We start from the raw sequence: 22,187 nt of genomic DNA, 5'->3' as shown, positions 1-22,187 counted from the left end.
GACTGGATCATAGCAGTGTGAGTGTATTTATTGCATCTTCTTGGATGCACACTCTTTGCTAACAAGAGTGCCACACACGTGCACGTGGTATTCTTGGATGCACTGCATGATTTGACGCATACTGGAGGTTACACTTAGGGCGCTGCTACACTTGTGCACATGTATGATAATTTAAATGACGTGTCCAAGAGCACGACGAGGTAGCTTGCAGGATATATCACTCTGTTACAGGTTAGTTAACATGTCACGAAAAGTTTTTTCATTGAAGTTTATTATTATATGTTGTCGTGTATTTTAGTAAATATGTTTGTAAAATATATTTAGTGTTGGATTTACGAGCATTTTCCATCCGTTAATTCCGTTGTTGCTACCGAGGATTACTACGAGAGGAGACCGCGTGCATGTCGTTGGACCTCTGGCAAGGCACTGCCCGTTTCCACGTATTGGAGGGATCTGGATAGACTGACCCTTGACGCGATGTACTGGATTTCGTACGGTGACCACCGTTCATTTAGAGAATTTGAGGTCATCTCATTATTTTTTTTGTCATCTCAGATAGGGCCCCTTGATGGTTATTCACCGACCGAAGAGGGTTGTACGACAGTTTGACTACATCCAGACTATTCCGCCACACCCTGCTGTGTCTTCGCTGTCTGTTGCAGAAATTGATGATAGATGGATGCAGTTTGGTGACTACATTGCACTTGTAGGGCAATTATGTGCAGTGCCTGGCCACTTTCGCTAGATTACCCGGATTAGTTTTACATGATCTCGCACTCATTCATGAGTCTGGCACAGTTAGAGGATCTTCCTAGAGTACCGCCGGTTCAGCAACATGAAGAATTTGTTGAAGCAAATATGTATCAACAACCGATGGCGGAAACGGCACCTAATGAGGCAGACATTGATCAACATCATCTTCGGCATGCAGTGGTAATATTTTTTTTTTGGTTTTTTTGTTTGTTGCTTTGTTTAGTATTTGATTGCTAACAATTGTTATGTTTGTTTTATTTCACTTGCTAGGATGACTTTGCAACAATTGCGATAGGTTGGACAGGCTACTGAACCTGAGGATCTTGACCAAAGGAACAAAAGCTTATATTGTTGTTGAAGAATGTGTGGGCATCACAAGACGCTACATTGGACAGCTAACTGTAGCCCACAGATCGAGGCGAAGGCGGCGTACGAATGAACATTGAAGTTTTACTTTGGCTTTGTAAATTTTCGGTTTATAATTTTTGTACATTTATTTATTTTGGATATTTTATTTATTTTGTATATTTATTTATGGACAGTGACACTTGTTTATTTAATTTTAATCATTATGTGATATAAATTGTTGTCATTTGTCTATCCTTAATTATTACTTAATTGTTGTGTTAAGAAATAAATTAATTGGTACAATTTAAATAAATTACGCATGTATGATTCATCATTGTCAGAATTGACAAGACATTGTGAAATGCATGCGTATTAAGATAAACACGACATTGTCAGACTTGACAACACATTCTGATGCAAGATAAAGCTTGACACCACATTGTTGTAGTTGACAACACAAACAGAAATCATGTGCACGCATCTCTATTTTTTAAAAGAATTGAAACAATGTTAGTGAAAACCATCTATATATATGACACACGCCAACACTCTAAAAAATCACAATCTCTCCCAACCTAATTTTTAGAACAAAGTATGGCATTTTTGGGACAAACAAGCAGTCAGTCGATTGCGAACTCCACATTGGGTTTTATTTTTCCAAATGGATCGATTATTTGTTGGATCAAGTGGCCTCAGAATAATTAAGAAGGGGGGTTGAATTAATTATTCCTAAACCTTTACTAATTAAAAATTTACTCTTCTAAGGCTTTTACTATGTTGTTAAGTAAATGAAGAATAGAAAAGAAACTTAACCAAGAGTAAAAGCGGGAATTAAAGTGCACAACGGAAATTAAAAGAGTAGGGAAGAAGGAGACAAACACAAAAGAGTTTTTATACTGGTTCGACAACAACCCGTGCCTACATCCAGTCCCCAAGCGACCTATGGTCCTTGAGATTTCTTTTCAACCTTGTAAATTCCTTTACAAGCAAAGATCCACAAGGGATGTACCCTCCCTTGTTCTCTTTGAACAACCTAGTGGATGTATCCTCCACTAGAACTGATCCACAAGAGATGTACCCTCTCTTGTTCTTAGTCAACAACCCAAGTAGATGTACCCTCTACTTGTACCACAAAGGATGTACCCTCCAATGTGTTAAGACAAAGTTCTCAGGCGGTTAGTCCTTCAAAACTTTGTGAAGGGGGAAACAAAAGAATTCTCAGGCGGTTAGTCCTTTGAAATCTTTTGTTTATGGGAAAGGGAAGAATCAAAAGAATTCTCAGACTATGTCATTTTGAATTCTTTGACAAGGGAGAAGGGAGACACAAAAGAATTCAGACGGTTAGTCCTTCGTTCTTTTGGAAAAGGGAGAAGAGAGACACAAAAAAAATTCAGGTGGTTAGTCCTTGGCGAATTCTTTTTGGCAAAGGGAGAAGGGAATGAAAAAGATGAATAGCACAAGTTTTTGAACAAAGAACTTTTCTTGGAAGAGAAATTTTTGAACAAAAACTTTTAGAAGGATGAAGAGAAATGAAACCAGAAAGTTCTGTTGAAAGAAATGAAAGAAGATGTTGAAAGATAGAATGATTGAAAGAAATGATGGATCGATTTTAAATTCATGCCATGGTCACATATTTATAATCTTTTGATGACTCAAGTCAAAGTTTGTGACTCTAGGCAATTTCTTTTAAAACTAGTTACTTAGAAAAGTTGTGACTTTTGAAAGAATCTTCAGAAACAAGTCACTTGAAGAATTGTGACTTTTGGAAATGAATTTTTCGAAAACAGTCACTGGTAATCGATTATCATTAAGGTGTAATCGATTACACATCAATAGATGTGACTCTTCATTTTGAATTTTGAAAATCTTAACGTTTTAAAAACACTGGTAATCGATTACATGATTATGTGGTAATCGATTACAGTTTTGTAAATCAATTTGAAAAACAATGCTGGTTATTGGTAATCGATTACTATCTTTTGGTAATCGATTACCAGAGAGTAAAACTCTTTGGTAAGAGATTTTGTGAAAATTTCATGTGCTACTCAATGTTTTGAAAAACTTTTTAATACTTATCTTGATTGAGTCTTCTCTTGATTCTTGAATCTTGAGTTCTGAATCTTGATCTTGATTCTTGATTCTTGAAACTTGATTCTTGAATCTTGAATCTTGAAACTTGATTCTTGAATCTTTGCTTGAAACTTTGTTTAACTCTTGATTCTTTAGCATCATCAAAATAACATTGGAAGGCATTGCTTCCACGATTATTCACAATGATAGTGGTGTTTATTTTCAAAGTTCCACTCCAGTACCCATTTGAGTACCTAACACTTGTGATTTTGAAACGCTAAAAACCAGAATACACAATACCCTTCAGCTAACTAACAAGCAATCTTTGGATGAAATTTACTATCGGCAGTCATTCACAGTTATATGTAACCAATTTTGCTTTCAATGTATGCAACTAAAAAAATGATGATGATGTTAACACAATGTTAATGTGTAATCATCAATTTTCGTGTGTTGGCCCGATTGAATTATTTTGCACCATTGGTAGAACACTAGATGATCTATTAAACTTACTTGAAGCCACTATGACCCCTACTCATGATGCCTTGCTATATTACAACGGGAGGTGGAACATGCAACGCCAAAATGAGTTTATCGGTTACTTGTTCACATGAAAAAATCCAAAAAATTTTGACATTCCTTCCGGATGTACTATCGATGAACTGAAGGATTTGATCAAGCAAGTTGTACCTCTTGGGATTCCCCCTTATGATATTCATGAATCACAAACGGTAAGACGATTGTTTTTTCGACAACCAAGCCACTATGAGTATTCAGATAAAGTTATCAAATTTGAAATTATTGAGCTGAAAACTAACAATGACGTGCTAAAGGTCTTAGTACAGTCTAACTACTAGAAACAATTTGGGCCAATAGAAATTTTAGCTGTTTTTAGTAAACAGGTAATGGAAATGGAAGACGACGTGTCTCGGTCGTAACATGATTCAATGCAAAATTAGTATTACTTAATTGTAGTTTCATGCAAATTTTATTTGTTTCCACTATGTTCAACTTAATGTAATGTTTGAATTCATGTCCATTAGCGAATGAAACCGTATGATTATGATTTTTAAAGCTTTTAATTGTTTTGTACCTTTTAAAAATACTGATTGAAAGCAAAATTCTGAATGTAAAAAAAATAAAATAATTTACACAAACGTCAATGCTAATAAAATTTTATGTTCATGGTTCACCTAAATCAACAAATTCGGTATTCAGCCTAGACAAAGTTGTGTAACGCTGCATTCTAGCTATGTATGGAGTGGGCCACTGCTTTGCCCGAGAATGACAATGTGTACTCCACAACAATGCCACTGGTGGTAAAGGACAGTGGTCTCGTAACAACACCTGTTACATAACGACAGTGGTAATTGAACGTTAGATACACAACTAAATTTTTAGCATGTTTACTAAATTCATAATTATGCAATTACTTGTACAAAATGATTTCCATACATGTGACCAATGCATATTACACGATGCACAAAAGAATTTGGCGGCGGCTGACTTCTAAGAGAAAAAAATTTCATGCTATGTTATCATGAAAGAGAAACAACGATCACATTGTATCGTGAAGTAATGACGTATCCCATATCCGTAATATTCATCCACTTGTCCATGGTAAGCTACATGTAACAAATAACAAATAGTGGTTACTTAAAATGTTATTTTAACAAAAAAATGACATAATAATAAAATTATGCACCTTAGATAAGTCGTCTGCAAGTAGAGAACGCTTTAATTCCTCAAATCTCTCTATGCCACCAACCAGGTTCATATACTCATCAGACCAACTAGTCAGTTCTTTATGCAGATGGTTCCTCACCAATGACCACGATTCTTCACCCATACCCAATAACGCAGCTATTGCACGATAACCACAATTACCATATGCTTTGACATCAATAATGTTTTCAATAGAATCCTGGATGCAAGGATGAAATTAAGTCAACATTGGAATATTCCATCTTTGTATTGGGTCCTAAGATGATGATGCACTATGTTTCACTGAGGAATTACTATTTTGCATAAAGTGTAAAGCATCAACATACTTCCAATAAGACGGATCGCGTTTTGTTGACTTTTGTTGTTTGGCAAGTGGTTTTTTTGGAGCACCCTTGGTCTTCACTTTTTCTAGAGGAGGACAGATGGAGTTCATATCAGGGTAAGCAATTTCTCGCAGCTTTGACTTCAAATGTATTTTACCACAAACATCGAGTTGCTGAAAGCGTTTCGATATGGTTTCCATCTCCTCAGTTATGGTCACCTTTGTCTCACTTAACCCTTGATCTGAAAAACTAAGTCTCCGCCAACAAATATGAATTGTCTCCAGTGGTATGGAGCTAACAACATATTTAAACAACTCACATGCACATGAAAGACCGTGGGTACTCCTCGTGACACATCCACATCGTGAAGGGTTTTTGCCTGCATAAGCTACACGCTCATACTCAGCAGCAATTTCATTTAAAGCGTACCTTGATACCATGCCAAGTAGTTTTTTTGTACAAGGTTACTTTAAACACATGCCCAACCACGTGCGTGCTTGTCTCAAAAGATGCTTTAATCTGAGTGTGTTGAAGTGTCATTCATTGCTTCCCAAACACTGCATATGTCACCAACAGAGTTTTGTAGGAGTCTCTTTAGTGACCAATGAGCACTCTCAACCCTACAGATGAAATATACAAAAACATGTAAACAATCGCATCATTGTCATTTAAATCAACACTTCAATAAATGAAAACAAACAAAAATCAATATTCATACCTGTTAGTAGTTGTGTTTCCTATATGCATCACTTTGTTTGTCCATGCTTTCACAAATCTTTCTTTGTGTGGAATCACCCATGTTTGACACACATAGTCTACAAACATAGGCCATGGAGAGCAAGTCATTTCAAAGTTTTTAAGGTACTCATCAAAAGAACTCTTATTGGGATAGTCAAGCAAACTCCCCCAAGCCTCCATCACATAATCCCATGCATTCTTTTAAGCAACCAGGGTTTTGCACTTTGCCTTGACATTCTTGTCAATATGGAACTGACACAACAAGTTCGTAGCATCCAAGAATACAGTTTTCACTGCATTCATCAAAGACAAATCCCTGTCAGTGACAATAATCCCGGGGAGTGCATCAACTATCATGAAAATACCCCGAAACCACTCTACAGCCCAAACAACATTATTAAAACATTCTCCTTCCAAGTAAGCAAAACCAGCGGAGAATGTCATTCCTGTTGGTGTAACACCAACAGTATCATGCAACGACAGTTTGTACCTATTGGTTTTGTAGGTACTGTCAATCAAGAAAACCAAATCACATGAATTGATTAACTTTACTGCATCGGGATGACTCCAAAACAAGTCCCGTACAACATTATCATCCTTCAGCCTATGCCAGTGAATATACTGATCTCGATCAAGCAACATCATCAGTTGTTGCATTTTGATGTTACTCCCTCTTATGGAGGAACGGTAAGCATGTCTCACATTGTAAATTTGTTTGATTGTTGTATAATTATTGTCATTGTGCTCCTTTAACGTCAACAAAATATTTCTTGGCTTCACCATGGACTTCGTCATATCAGCAACAATAATCTTTTCATCCTTTGTCATTCAACCTGCATATGGATGCCCAACCAATGACTTTGTCATTTTGTGATTGTGAATCCCATAAATTAACTTCACCATCTCGTCGTCTCCTCCCGAAACTGGCTTCGCACGCAACTTAAACGGGCATCCACATTTTCTACTGCCAGTGCATGTTCTTACCAAATTATGTTTCTTAGGCCTATACTCCCACTCCTTTCACGAGCTATCAACAGAAATGAGGCTTTTCCTCAAACACCGGTATTGGTGTCTAACCTCATTATAACAACAACAAATCCAATGTCATGAGTCAACGATCGAGCTCATTGTAAAACTTCATCACGGCTACCAAACAACTACAACAGAATTCAAATCAGGTTTGCCATGAGTAAACATTTATGTAATATAATTATTGTACCAACAACAACAAATTGCTCAAATACCTCATAAGTATTAAAGGCATCAGAGCAATCAACTTTAACGTCGGCATCTTCCTCATTTTCGACATTCATTTCAACTTCTTCGGACATGATACTATCATACATCCACTGATCTTCATCCATCTTAATAAAACATTTAACAAATTCAATAACAACAAATTCAAATTCAATTCACACAAATATAGTTGTTTACACAAAAAATATTTTATAGGACTTTTTCATTAAAATGTCAAATAAATCTAATAAATACATCCTTCAATAAAAAACATTAAATACATAATCATTCTCATATAAATTTATTTAATTATTAATCATTAGTATATTCATTTTTAAGCAATGTAATATTACAAAAATTAGTAAAAACAAAATTTACTAAATTATTAATAATTAATTTAACAATTATAAATAAAAAAAATCCGTATGTTCATTCGAATCACCAATCCGTATGTTCTTCGCGTACCTCTTCTTCTCCGGCAACGAAAACCGACCATAATCCACCATATACTCGTCACCAACGCACTACACCACCGGAGAACAAATACGCTTTCAAATCACCCTTAACGGAAGCAACACACACTGACTTACGGAAATTTTACGGAAAAAAATGGCACTGCAGAAATAAAAAAATTTTATTGCTATTTATAACCGAAAATACCATAAGGGTATTTTTGGCATTTAGGAAATTTGTTGGGTGCCCCAAGCAATTCCCCTGGCAAAATCATCATAAGACTTGGTACTTTTTGTCTTATTGGGTTTGAGATCTATTTGGGTTCGTAATTTCCTTGAAAGAACAGGCTCTAGCCTTGAGGAGTTATCTTGTGATGCACTTACAATCACTACAAAAAATTATGTCTTTTATACCATACGATGGGAATGGTTAAAGTAAATTGAGGGAACCAGTGTTCATTGTTTCTTTTAAAATATTGAATGTGAACAAATAGAAAGGAAAAAACAGACAATGAGGATGTGGAGAACAAGGCAATGCCTTCTCACAAAGGTGATTTTAATGCTACACGAGGTAGCCTATTCTACGGAATATGTCAAAAAGGATATTTAGTATATTCGGTAGAGAAAAATTATACTTGTACGTCTTTTGAATATTTAGTTGACAGTTTATCTATGTAGAACTTTTCGATATGAACTAGCGAGTGCTAATATATATTAATGTCAACGATGAGGGAAACAGGGATCTTATTTTTAGGCATCTAAAATTACGGATAATCACAGTTAAGTAATGATGTTGGAGGAAATTTTCAATTAATTGAATTAGAGCATGAACGATAGAACAAATTCCTCTAAGAGAATATAAAGAAAACCAAAGTCTCAAACCATGTTTGGCATTACTGAATGATAAAAATGAAAGTGCGTTGAAAAAAAATGAAAGTAAAATTGAAGGGGTGTTTGATTATGCTGAAAGTTGTGCTGAAAGTGGGTAAATTCATATGGGAACCATAATTTTACTTTTACCTCGAAAATGAGGTGGAAGGAAAAAAAATACAATGAAAGTGACAATAGTTTTAATTTTAGGAAACTATCCTAAGACTTGTGAGTAATGTTATAAAAATTGGTCTGGTCATTGACTTGTTCGAAGTAGTTTGTTAGTGATTTAATTGGTGGGTTTATAATTGACTCAATTTAATCTGGTATATCTTAAAAAATTCAAAATTATATATATATATATATATATATATATATATATATATATATATATATATATATCTTATATATAAATATATAATTAATATTATTTGATTAATAAAAGTTCATCCAAAATAACAATAGAAGTATTAAAAAAAATATCAAACGTATTAAAGTTCTTTTTGGGCTGATAATAATGAAACATCAAAATGACATCATAGAGGTGATTCATTTTTTTTTTGCGTGCATAGCCCAGTCCGGATTTGTAAAATTGGAAGAGTCACGGAGTTTCCTCAACACTGGTCGGGTTTGGACAGGTCATTCCGGATTACATACATGAATAATCCAATAACAAAACTGGTTGGATCTCGGTTGAATCGATCCGACAGGCTGGATCGAACTGATTTTTATAACAATGCTTGTGAGTCTCGTGGCTTTTGGAAACATTATGGTGCTTTCATTTTTTATTTTTTAAACGTTCATCTCCTCTCCTTTGCATTTGTTGACATACTCGTGAGTGTCAAACCATGAGTGCCTTCTTCATTGGCATTGCCGAAGTTGATTGGAGCATCATCGTCGACGGAGGCGTAGCCGATGGGGTTGGTAGCATTGAGAGGGAGCTTATCCAACGAGAGATTATTTATACTCACACTCTTCCTCATGGATTCCACCACGACTCTCACGCTAAACAACACGATCATCTCGCCAACGCCAAAGACGGCAACAACAACAAAGGAGGGATTCAAATAAAAATGTCCAAAAAGTGATTTTATATTTTACAATTTCTTTAAAAAGCCATGAATAGAAGAAAATAAATTAATTTGATATTACATAAAAATAATAAAAACTAAAACAATTAATTTCTACGAGAACTAAAAAATAATAACTTTAACTAAATGTTTTCTTTTGGTAAAGTGATGAAACAAGCAAAAACCAAAAAAGAACAAAACTAAAGCCTCTAAAAAGAGACTTGCACAACATCAACCAGAAGTAAATCAGCCATCTCTGGCAGCGGAAGCTCCAAAATAAAAAGCTCCTCGGACATGGCCACTCCTCACTTAGGCTCTTGGCTAAGGCATCCGCACACTAGTTGCCTTCATGTAGAGAATGCTTCAACTCCAATCTCCAATCTTCCTTCAAAAAGTCCCTAATACGTTCAACAATATGATAATGTGCATTGTAGCTATGGACTTTCTTCTTGATCAATTGGACCGCATGCAGCGAGTCTGAAACACAAAGAACATTACTGCATTTTTGCAAACCATGAAGCAACCCCAACAGTTGTGCTTTCAAGATATCTGCATGGTCAATGTTCCCATAGTAGCCCTTAATCCACTCACCACTCAAGCCTCAGATTAGGCCACCAAAAACCACAACGCCAGGTTTCCCACGACAACTCCTATCAGCATGAATAGTCACTTAATTCTCTGACACAAGCATACAAGAGGCCTACCTTTTCTAACTAACTCCATTAGACTCCACACCATCAAACTCACTATCAAACACCATGGCCATAAACTCCAACAAGGAATGAATCCTGGCCTCAATCTAGTTGTTTGTAATAAGCTTCCCCTTGACAACAGACTCATTACGAGCCTTCCACACCTCCCACAAAAGAAGCCTTCCCACATGTTGCATCTGAGCATGAATCCACGTTTGCCAATTCATGTTAACCCTATTAGGGATCAACACCCTAATGCTCAACAACTACCACACCTGCATAATATTGCTAAACTCCTAAAAAATATGATGTGAATCTTCCTTACCATTTCCCACATCTAGGGCAAATAGATGGAATATGAATATGGCATTGCACCATAAAACTCTTAGTATATGGAATAGGAATACGACATTGCACCATAAAACTCTTAGTAGGGGGAGCTTTATGACTAAGCCTCCAAACAAAGAACTTTACATTCTCTGGAAGTTGCATTTTCCAAATCCAATTCTAATGACCCCCAAGCTATGCCCACGATTAGCAATCAACCAACTATATCTAGACTTAGTCGAATAGAAACCTGATAAGTCCCATTTCCAATGAAATTAGTGTCATACCATTGCTTCCAAATAACCCCCCATCTACAATAGCTAAATGCAGGCATCAAGTTAATAAAGTATATTGTCATCTGCCCAGCCTGCAGATAAAATAGAAATAGTTTAGAAATTATCACACTCAAAACTCTTCCTAAGAAGCAGAAAGAGAAGCAATGCACCTATGCATGACAAGATCCAAATGAAATGGCTGCAAGCGATGGCGTTAGAGGGTTTCATCTATACCCATAGCTCTTCATAGGCTTTTAAAGGTGGATCAAGTTACTAAGAAAAATGAACTTATCATAAGGGAGGTTGTAGTAAGCAAAGCACTAAACAACATGTTGCTTGAATAAATTTACTAGGGAAAATGACTAAGCTTTTTTTTCAATAAATTTCTTTTGTAACAAATTGTTTAGGCCTGCTTATTTCCACCTTGTTCATGATGAGTTCATTCAAGAAATTGGGTCGAGCTTCACAAGTCAAGGAAGATCTATGAGGATAGATGAAAGCAACATTGTAATGTGAGAAAGACACTAAAAGACATACAACACCTAAAAAAACAATTTTACCTCACGACTAGAAAAATTAAATTTAGTTATGAACTTTTGTGAAGGACCATTTTCCTTCACTAATAGTAACGACCATTGTGATGGATAATAAGATTTTGTGGTGAGTGCTATTTGTGCTACTTTGGGGCGAAATTAGTGATAGATTTTATCCTTCTCTAGGCTTTTCGTTACTAACTAAATAAATAGATTTCCTTTTGGGAGGAATTTTGTGATGGATGTTTGCCCCTCCTAAAGTCATTCACCACAAAATCTGTCACAAAATAATATGTAATGTTCAGTGAGGGATTCTCTGACAGACTTTTTGTACCTCTTAAAGCTATTCTTCACAAAATCTATCACAAAATAAATATAAAATGTTTAGCTAATAATTTTGTGACGGATTTATATTGATATAAAAATTATCCGTTACAAACTTTTAAATATTATTTTGCGAAAAATTTGTGACAAATTAATGTTTCTCTTAGTATTTATGTCACAAATTGTAATTATAAGATTATCAAGTATATAGTTCATCACAAATAGTATTTTTAAAATTACTTTTATTTAATTTTATATTTCAAAGTTATATAGAATTTGTGAATTATTATATTATTTTCCATTTTTTTTATCAACTTAAGAAATATCATTTAAATAATATAATAATTCAAACCAATTATCTTAATTAAATATTTAAAAGAAAATAGATAGAACTATATAACTTTAAAAAAGAAGAAAACAAAAAATTGTAAATTTTTAAATGTTAAATCTAAAATAGGATTTATTTAATTGAAGGAATTATTTACGCTAGTGAAACTTAGAAGAGACCTTAAAGTTTTTTTTCCTTTTTATGATTCTCTTATCAAGTGCAAATAAGATTTTGGTGTCAACTATTTTTTTTTATATAAAATTAGTATGTGACGGACGTCACTAACAGTTTGGGACACCCCATTTTGTGACGAAACTGTATTTGTCACAAAATCCATCACTTAATAACTCTAACATATTTTTTTATATTTAGTGAGAAATTATACCCATCACTAATTTTCTTTTTTCTAGTTTCAAAATCATTTTTTTGACATGTCATGCTCAACATTGTAACAATGTGTAAGTGTTAAGATGGGAACAAAATAAAATATAAGAACTCATTAAATTGCATGAATTGGTGTTGGGGTGACAATGAAAGATTGGAAAGAAGCCAACACTATCCATGCCACTTTCATGTCACCAATGTTTTTTTATCACTCAATGAATTCTCAATTTTGAATCCATTCTCATCCCCATTAACACTTGGAACAAGCATAACTAATGATGGTTAAATAGTACACTTTGAACACGTAGAACATGACAAGCCAAAAAAATTGCTTTTGAACTCCCACATATAAAGCTACAATTGTTTTTTTAGGTATTGTATGACATTTAGGATCTTCCTCATAATCATAGTTTTAATAATCAAACTGACCTAATCGGTCCGCCTGGGGATCTGGATTTGGTGGACCAACTGGTTCAGTCCAACAATCATATCACTCATGTAATGAATCGGGGGAGACCTGGTGCAACCCGATCAAGTTGTTGGTTTTCAAACTTTTTTGTTTTTTTTAAGAAAATTAAAAAACAAAAACAAGAAGGGAAGCCATGGAAGCACAGACGCAGTTGCAAGTCGCAACACTGGGGTCACCAATGGGGCCAACAACAAGGCTCTAAAACTCAGTTATCGAAACATTGAACCCTAGTGTCATCATCAGACTCGAACCAACCTCTATCCACCGATGTCGTCAAACCACCAACCATTATTCTGTCGTCACACAAAGGAGCCTATAGAACTAGCACACACCATATTGTTGGACCACTACACGCACGTTGCCTTCGCGTTCTCCTCGTCGCTGCATCAAACACACCACCGCCGCAATGGAAGCCTTTTCCCCCTTCTGTAAACAGGTACAGGGCTTATTTGTTATACTAAAGCATACTTGAACACTTCTCGCATACTCCTTTGCAAGCTAGTGGATGATATCCTGTCCATTCTAATTTTTTCCTGAATGATACACATTTGAACTTTACATAGCTTGTTTTAGTATCTTATATTTTGATAATTGTTTCTTATCAGCATTCCAGTCCTTTGTTTAAAATCTTTCCAAATAGAATTGCTATTGAATCTGTAGAAACCTCATATATCTTGATATCTTCACCAGAAACCTAATCATGTTATTATAACAATGTACTCCAGGTTGCTGCAGAAAATATGGCCAGGAGGCCTTACATTAATTGGGCTGTCAAGAGAGTTACCCGATTTCTGCAGGTTCTGTGGCCTAGATCCCGGACAAACATATTTGGTTCAAATGCAACTGGTATGTCCCTTCCAACAAGTGATGTTGACCTTGTGGTTTGTCTCCCTCCAGTGAGAAACCTGGTAATTTTTTTTCCTTTTTTCTCCTGTTTGTGGGTCTGGCCATGTTATTACTATGACGGATTAACACTCTTTGTTTAACTTTTGTAATAAAATATTCAGGAACCTATTAAAGAAGCTGGAATACTGGAAGGTCGTAATGGAATTAAAGAAACGTGTCTTCAGGTAATATTGGCAATAAATGAGTCCCCACATGCCATGAATATATGAATTATGAAGTGCACTATGATATAAAATAATCTGCACTTGTCATGCCAGTTCATTGACTTGTTTCTTTCTCTTTCATACTTTACAAACTGGTTTTTTAATTTGAAAAAACTGGAAGCTAGTTGGTGGTGTGGACCTTTGTATTTTGGATAGGCTTGACTTGAACATGGCTTTCCTGAATAATTGAGACATTAAAAAATGTTTTGCTTTACCTCTCAATCTTCCTGCACAACGTGTGTTACAGATCTTGTTAATTAATCTTTCCATTTCTGTTTAAATGATATTTTATTTGATCCACATGTAAAGAGAATTTCTTATTGCATTGTTGTTTTTTTTCTTCTTCTCTATAACGAAATTATAGGTGGATATAATGATTTGTTCTTTCTAGTTTGTATATATTTTATCAATAGTAATTATAAGAACAAGAAGATTTTCTGTATATCGGACAATTGATGCTATTATGCTTATTTTGCCAGCATGCAGCTAGGTATCTTGCCAATCAAGATTGGGTGAAAAATGATTCTCTGAAGACAGTGAAAAATACAGCTGTAATACCTCTTCTCTCTCTTAAGCTGTTAATTGTTATTATCTACTTAATAAGTGTACTCTTTATCTTGATTTCTGGTAAGATATCATTCTGTATCTTTTTTCTATCAGATTCCTATTATTATGCTTGTGGTGGAAGTACCACAGGATGTTATTACCTCATCAGCTCCTATGATACAGTCGTTAAATGAAGAGCCACATTGTACTCCTGTCTCCTGGAGAACATGGTAATGACAATCAATCCGATACCTTCCAGTTAGAAGATTTGGCTTTGTCAAAAAGATCCCAAATGAAATTCGATGCCTTGAAATCGAAATCAGTTAGACTGGACATCAACTTTAAGTCCCCATCACATACTGGACTCCAGACTACAGAAATGGTGATTTTTCCAATGTCTATAGGGCCCTCAATTACATAAAATATTCCTGTTTCAGTGGTTATATATATATATTTATTTTTTTCTGTTGGATACCTATCCATCTTTTGGTCAAAAGGACATGCAGGCATGCACACACACATATATGCATGCAGGCATGCATGTGTGCACCATATGCATGCACACACACATACACACATATGCCCTAGTTCAAGAAGAGAGTAACCTACTTTATTTGTCTAACCATAAATCTTGAAGAAATTTATTCTTTATTTATTTGATTGGGATAGACTATTTTTTGGTGAATAATTTTTTTCCCTAAATCTCACTCAGGAAGTTAGAAAAATTCTTTGAAGTTGTACAAAACATGTTAATTTGTATGAATAAATACCTTTTTTTTATTAAATTTTCTTTTTTTCACAAATATATATTTTAACCCCAAGAATAAACTTACGGTGGGTTGTTAGGATTGCTCAGTTACATATGTAGAATGCAGAATTGGATGCCTACCAGTGAAATGGTCTACTTATTTTAACAACATCGATGAGAAGAAATGCAACAAAAACTGTACTTCAAAGAAGCTTGATGCCATATTTATGCAATGCCTTAATGTATATCTTATGTTTTCCTCTTGTACCTCCTCCCTGGAATATTTTTTAATAATTCAGCTTGATCCCATGGTTTCATAAATACATCACAAGAACTTGTATTAGACACAGCATAACAACTATTTTTTTCTTCGATGATTATTAAGAGCAGCAGAACCGAATAAGTCCATTGGTTGGAATTGTTGAGATCCAATGGGCTGTCAACAAAATCAACTATAAGTGAATGAGTTGTTCTACATTCAGCTCTGATACTGTACTTGTGGTCAAATGTATCATGTGGTTCTCTTTATTTTGCTTGGTATTTGTAATTCTTACTTATGATACTGCTTCCTGTAGGTTAAGGGGTTGACAGAGCAATTTCCAGCTGCTACACCTCTTGCTTTGGTACTAAAACAGTTTTTGGCTGATCGAAGCCTTGATCAGTCCGACTCTGGTGGCTTAAGTTCCTACTGTTTGGTATGCATGATTGCTTCCTTTTTCAGTCAATTTTCATTTCTCAATGAATTTTCTAAGTCCCTTTTCTATTGTAGTAACACAAATTGACGTAGCTTTTCAGATAGGCTATGAAGATTTGAAGAATCTTTGGTTTTATTACATTTTCTGATCTATCTGCAACTGGCATGATCATTGTTTCATATAATCTTGTCCTCGGCAGTTTAGTGATGATCAGGTGGAAAAAGTGAAGAAAAAAAAAAGATTTTTATGTTCTTAGTTTCTTTTGGAATCTGTGCTTTAGATTCACTTGCTTTTTGAAATTGAGGTGGAAGCTGTAGGAAACACACTTCAACATATCTTATTGCCTTCCTCTTAAACACAATTTGTTTTTGCAACTATGTTGCTTTGTCATTGTTTTTGAGTGTTTTGAGAAATTGTAGTCTGTATCTGCTAAAAACATTTGTTTTTGTTTTGTATTTTGTATTTTTTATGCAGGTCTTACTAATTATACGATTTCTTCAGCATGAACACCATCTTGGCTGGCCAATCAACCAAGTAAACTTAGATCTCTCTAGTTATAGTTATTCAAGTCTGTATCTGTTGATGGCCATCGAGGACTAATTGTCTTCTGAATTATTATAAAACTAAGGGTAGAATGCCACAATTTAAAGAGAATGAAAAACCAGACTTTACTCTTATTTTGTTTTTTCTTTTAATCAATGGGGATTTAGTATAAAAAAACAAGCTGGGTTATGGAGAGCTGTATTTATTACTTCTACTAAATAAACTTCTCTTACATTTTCTGGCAGAATTATGGAAGTCTTCTAATGGATTTTCTTTACTTTTTTGGGTGAGAACTAATCATAATTATATATTTTATTGTTGCTACTAGAGAGGACTTGTATAATTATTTTGTTTTGGTTAGAATCCAATTCAATGGTTTTTCTTTTAGGAATGTGTTTGATCCTCGCCAAATGAGAATATCAGTTCAGGGAAGTGGACTTTATATAAAAAGAGAAAGAGGTTGTAGGTAATATAGAAACCAAACTTTCTATCTACTGTGCGATATCATTCCTTTTTCTCCAGCTAAATGGCAATTACCTTCATTGCAGCATCGATCCAATTCACATAGATGATCCTCTTTTTCCAACTAATAATTTGGGAAGGAATTGCTTCTGAATACATCAATGTATTAAGGTATTGATTAACAACAACTTTTCCATATTTCAATTGTTATACTTGACCTTTGCTATGCCATGATGACAGGGAAAAAAACCTGTAGTTTATGTTATCCACAAGCTATGAAACTATCTTTAATGTAATTCAAACCAATAAAAAAGAAAATATTTCGTGTAATTTTGGCAGTAAAACAGCTTCTAATGTCTTCATTAACTGATCTAGGTGTCTATAATTTTTTTAGCAATAATGCACCTGAAATGCCTGTGGATGACAAATGTACTTTCAATAACAATGTGGCATGTGTCAGTTTGTGATTTTCTAAGAGGAAATGTGTTCATGATTCTTGAAAGTTGTAGAGGATGGACAAATTTTGTTGAAGTCTGGCAAGATTTGTAAACTTACTGTTAGAATTTAGGCTTAGTGCCTAACTCAACCTCACAAAACTGACTTGTAAAGTGAGGATTAACCAAGCTTTATTTAAGCCATATCTCTAGTCATGTGGGACTAAACAAATCCTCCATGCTGCAATTAAGGCTGCCCAGAGAAGCCACAACCACAACTAAGGCAGGCTACAGGTCACAGCAATTAAGGCGGCTTTCCAACACACATAATTGACTCTAAAAGATTAAGCTGCAGTGTACCCACAAGTGGCTAGGAGCTAGGACCCCTTTATCATATGATAATTGCAATTAAGGCGGCTTATGTTAGTAGAAGCATAGAACTCTAATGGGTCCATATATGATGTTTTTCTGAGTACCGTGTTTAAACTTCTTGAAGTTCATCAAAATCATTGTATATTATTAACAATTTATGGTGTCATCCTTGAATCTCCCAAATATTGCTCTAAAATAAGATTCTTGAAAATTGAAATTGGTTTTATTTAAGAAAGAATTATGCTTTGATGAATTTGACTTTTCTGGTAGTGTTTCTCATTAGTTATAATATTAGTGCAGGCATTTTCAGAAGCTTACTCTGTTCTTGAAAATGAACTCAAATTCCTAAATAGTGATGGTGGGTCATGTTCAAGGCCACCTTACAGACTGCTTCCAAAAATCATTCCAAGTCTTGATATATCATAAGATTCTCACTACATGAAGACTGAAATTTTATTTTTTCTAAAGGTATATGGAAATAAATGATTGGTGGCAATTATTAACATGTTTCTAATATGATTTTGCTTCGTCTTAAACCAAATTGTTGAATTTAGAGTTTGAATAACTTTATTATCTAAAAGTGGAAATAAATGAACTAGAGGGATATGGAAGCCTAGCGCTTTGTTATTTGCAATTGGAGACTGATTTTTGGTTGAGGCTCCAGCCGATGTTGACTGTGCCTGAATCAGAGTAGTTAACAGTAGTTGGAGTGGTTGCTAATGCACTGTCACAGAACGGAGCCTCCTTGCTCTCAAAGCTTGTTGCAGAGCATTTCACTATTGCGGAAGTGTTCCCCCTTCATTCCCCTCAACCAAAAATTTTGCCACTCGAATTGGTGGTGGGGGGAAATAAATCATGTTTTGGTTATGGAAAATGATTCATACACCCAAAATTTCACAAGTTTTAACCTGACAAATCCAGATAACCCAAGACTTCTACATTCTTAACATGTTAAAAATTTGAAAATTTTGGGAATGCGTATAATCACACTCTTTGGTTGACTATTAAGTTACATAAGGACTTAGCTTCTCTGTAGTGTTGTCTCACAAGAAGAGTATGCTACCCACTGGCTGGCTGGGTGAATCAAAAGGCCTAGCCCTTGTCTGGCAAGCTACTGATTAGCTTGATGAGCAGTAGCATACTGACCCAATGAGTAAAATATCATATTTCGTTGAAAGAAAAATGGGTGTCATCTGTTATATGATTGAGATAAAATTAATTGGCAAGCTTTTGTACTTTTTGAGATTTTTTAAATAGGTCACTATAGCTTAAGATTTATAAATGATTCCCTGTAGTTTCATCACAACCTCAATTTTGAAATATAGTATCATAACTAAGACTCCCCCTTCCAGCTTGTTTTTTTGCTAGAACCATCCAGACAAGAAGACCACCTCTTTCCCTTTCCTTTTCTTTCATTAGGACGGACGATATGAGTTTCACGGTGAAGCTTGAAATGGCTGCGGTAGTGGAGGAGGTTGGTTTTCAGAAGCCATGGGATAGAATCAATGTGCTCTAGGTAATGAAATTGTATTGATTTGTGAAAAAGTTACAAAGATGGAATCATTGACTTACAACCCAAAATATACTGCCAGGACAACAAAGACAAAAGTCAGTTATAACTGTCTGAAGGTGAAAACTTTAACTGAGTGACAGATACAAAAGAAAGAAAATTACAGTAAATGACATAAAACGAAAACAAGAATTATATCACAGAGATACTCGAGAAGTGTATTCTGTTACATCTTTCTGCCTCACCTCACATGCTGCCATGCCTGTTCAGATCAGACATGTATTCCTTCCTGTTTCGCACGACTATTTGTTTGTTTGTACAACCAAAACAGAAAAGACAGCCCTATGAATTTCTGTTTTCTATCTTCCAAGTAGGCCGCTCATCCAAAACTTGAAAGACACTACTGTCCTTTTTCTGGTAATTTATATAATGTCTGTTTGCTTTTGGTAACTAGCAACACTTTTTGTTTGGGGGTAACAAGTGTCTTCCTTTCATATGCTTATGGATACTACACTTTTGTTGTTGGTGTTTAATTTTTTAATAATACATTTGACTAAGATAATTGATAAACAAGTCAGAAAAATGAGTATTGAAAATTTAGTAGTTTTTTTTTTGTTTGTAGTATAAACAATGAAGGTTAAAACCATTAGGATTATTAATTAGCCATGTCTTTCCTTTCATATACTTATGCATGTTACACTTTTGTTGTTGGCATCTATTTTTTTAATAACACTTTTGACCAAGATAATTAGTAAGAGTCATATAAATTGAGTATTGAAAACTTTTGAATTGGAGTATTTATTATGATTCTGAGCTGATTGTTTTATTTTCAAGTTATTTTTATTTATGCATTCTTCAACTTATGTTTATAGTCAAATTTCTCTGTTAAGCAGGTTCCTGGCTTGTGCAAAGTTATGCATGCCAAAATATGGTCTGTCACTTTCATCATGCAGAGTATATATGGAAGATGATCACTAACTGACGTCTAGCAGTGCAAATGGTGGGTGTGGAAGTTGGACATCTAATATCTTTTTCATGCCTTGACATCCAAGCCTTGGGTATGCCTTTCATGTATTCATTAGTTTTTTCCTAGTTACATGGTGGCAACTTCCAAGAAATGGGTTAAGGACTTTATCCTAGATGTTGTGCTGATGAAGGGGTGGTTGATCGTCTGGTCTGCTTGATCATCTTGGTTGGTTTAAGCTACATATTGCTCAATCACTGATTCAGCGGAGTTCTGTCAGACATTTCTGATGCAAAATTGTATGCACATTTCTTTAAATGGAAAGTTGGTAGTAGTTTCTGCATCAATTACTTTAAATATTTCCTTATCTTTGTTTTTTCAAACATTTTCTTAGTTGATTAGAAGAGGCAAAAATCTTCGAGTCGATAAAGAACAGCAAAGTCAGGCAAGTTTTTCTCAGTCCCCTGAAACAGTCTCTTTGCATGTGCAAGGGTAAGCCTGTGTACAATGACCTAGTAATTTTACCTAGTGTGTTTGCTGATATAAGCATCTATACTGAAATATGCTTCCAAAATTTGATTTCTTTGGTGTTTATATACTTTGTTGGGACTTATTTGAAAAGCTACGGGGGAATCTTCTCATTAGGGTTTTTTATTATGCTTTTGCTTTTTGGTCTCTCTCTCTTTTCCTTTTCCTAATTATTTTCACATCAAAATATGCAGTTTTTGGACACATTAGAAATCCCTCATACCAACTTTGTTTTACACCATGAAATTAACAGTCATTGTTTGCCAACGGATCAGAATAAAGATCTTATTGTTCTCTAAAACTTTATTTATAAAAATGGTATGATCTTTATTTTTTTTATTTTTTGCTGCTCGGCATTCAAGATTTATAGAGGCTAAGCCTTGGTGCAATTGTAAGGTTGCTTTTTTACTTGTTGATTATGGGTTTACGTTGCGGAAACAACCTTTCCACTAATGGAGTAATGGCTTTGTACCTCTGAACCCTCCCTACACCAAACTAGAGTGTAAGCCTTTTGCACTGGACCACCCTTTTTTATGATGCTTGACACTTGTGTTGAAAATGAATCTCGTGTATACTTAGCATGTATTTGGTTGATTTTTGTTTTCAGTTTTGGTTTATATGTTTCTTCTAATAATTACAAAAATGTTACCTTGTTTACTCTATTTCCTTCATGATTTTGTAAAGGAAAAGCTGAAAACAAGAATGTCTGTTTGAATACCGTTTTTAAACATAAAGAAAAAACTTGTGATTTGTGATTAGATGATTGTGAAAAAAACTTTTACACAGTGAGTGCTTTCTAATTAAATTTGTGCACATTAGAATTTTAATTTCATCTGTAAGCTGTGTAGTAATGTGGTCTGTGTTTCATACTTTTCTCATACGGATTTCTTGATCATTTATGCATGAAAGTATGACGTTGCAATCGAAATTGTGTTCTATTGTTGAGTCTTGTTGCTCCCACTTGTTTATTCACCTCAGTTAAATCCGTTTACCTTCTCTTTGCCGCAGAAAAAACATTTGCTTTCTAGTTCCCGAGTAATGCAAGTTTCTGTTGTCTATTACCTCTGGCTTGACGGATTGGGTACCAGGTGGAAGTTTATTTCTGTTGAAATTGCTACAAATTTCTAGAATATTCTTAAATATAATATGTATGAATATGGTAGAATAATCTAGAACTATAGTGTATATGAATATGGTAGAACAATCTAGAACAATAATGTATATGAATATGGTAGAACAATTTAGAACTATAAGTGTATGTATAAGATAGAAGAATCTAGAACTATCATGATACTAATCTATCATGAAAACTCTAGAAAGACCTAAAGTAATGTAGAAACGTTCACCACCATTGAGAGG

General features: G+C 34.7%; 1 protein-coding gene and 1 long non-coding RNA gene across 2 annotated transcripts; one reads left to right on the top strand and one right to left on the bottom strand.

Moving 5' to 3' along the window:
• Nucleotides 1–6,158: 6,158 nt before the first annotated feature.
• On the bottom strand, nt 6,159–6,785 carry LOC114385424. Its single transcript, XM_028345533.1, has 2 exons — nt 6,323–6,785; nt 6,159–6,250 (listed from the first exon to the last, which is right to left on the bottom strand). Exons 1-2 carry the CDS (start codon nt 6,783–6,785, stop codon nt 6,159–6,161), a joined length of 555 nt encoding a protein of 184 aa, XP_028201334.1.
• A 6,065-nt stretch (nt 6,786–12,850) lies between these two features.
• Nucleotides 12,851–20,745, top strand: LOC114417081. Its single transcript, XR_003667715.1, has 13 exons — nt 12,851–13,353; nt 13,643–13,825; nt 13,925–13,987; nt 14,506–14,577; nt 14,687–14,954; nt 15,896–16,015; nt 16,490–16,549; nt 16,804–16,844; nt 16,947–17,024; nt 17,107–17,191; nt 18,127–18,294; nt 20,230–20,599; nt 20,695–20,745. It is a non-coding gene; the product is annotated as an uncharacterized LOC114417081 (long non-coding RNA).
• Nucleotides 20,746–22,187: the final 1,442 nt, after the last annotated feature.

The sequence above is a fragment of the Glycine soja genome, chromosome 1, assembly GCF_004193775.1.
Source record: "Glycine soja cultivar W05 chromosome 1, ASM419377v2, whole genome shotgun sequence".
Taxonomy (NCBI): Eukaryota; Viridiplantae; Streptophyta; class Magnoliopsida; order Fabales; family Fabaceae; genus Glycine; species Glycine soja.
Note: the sequence above shows the minus strand (reverse complement) of the source record. Positions and strands in the feature narration are given on the sequence as shown.

Excerpts from the sequence above, each read along its gene's own strand:
- LOC114385424 (XM_028345533.1), bottom strand. The coding sequence starts at position 6,785 with ATGACAAAGGATGAAAAGATTATTGTTGCTGATATGACGAAGTCCATG. Across the intron at positions 6,251-6,322 it reads GGCTGTAGAGTGGTTTCGGG|TGAAAACTGTATTCTTGGAT; the intron begins GTATTTTCATGA and ends TGATGAATGCAG.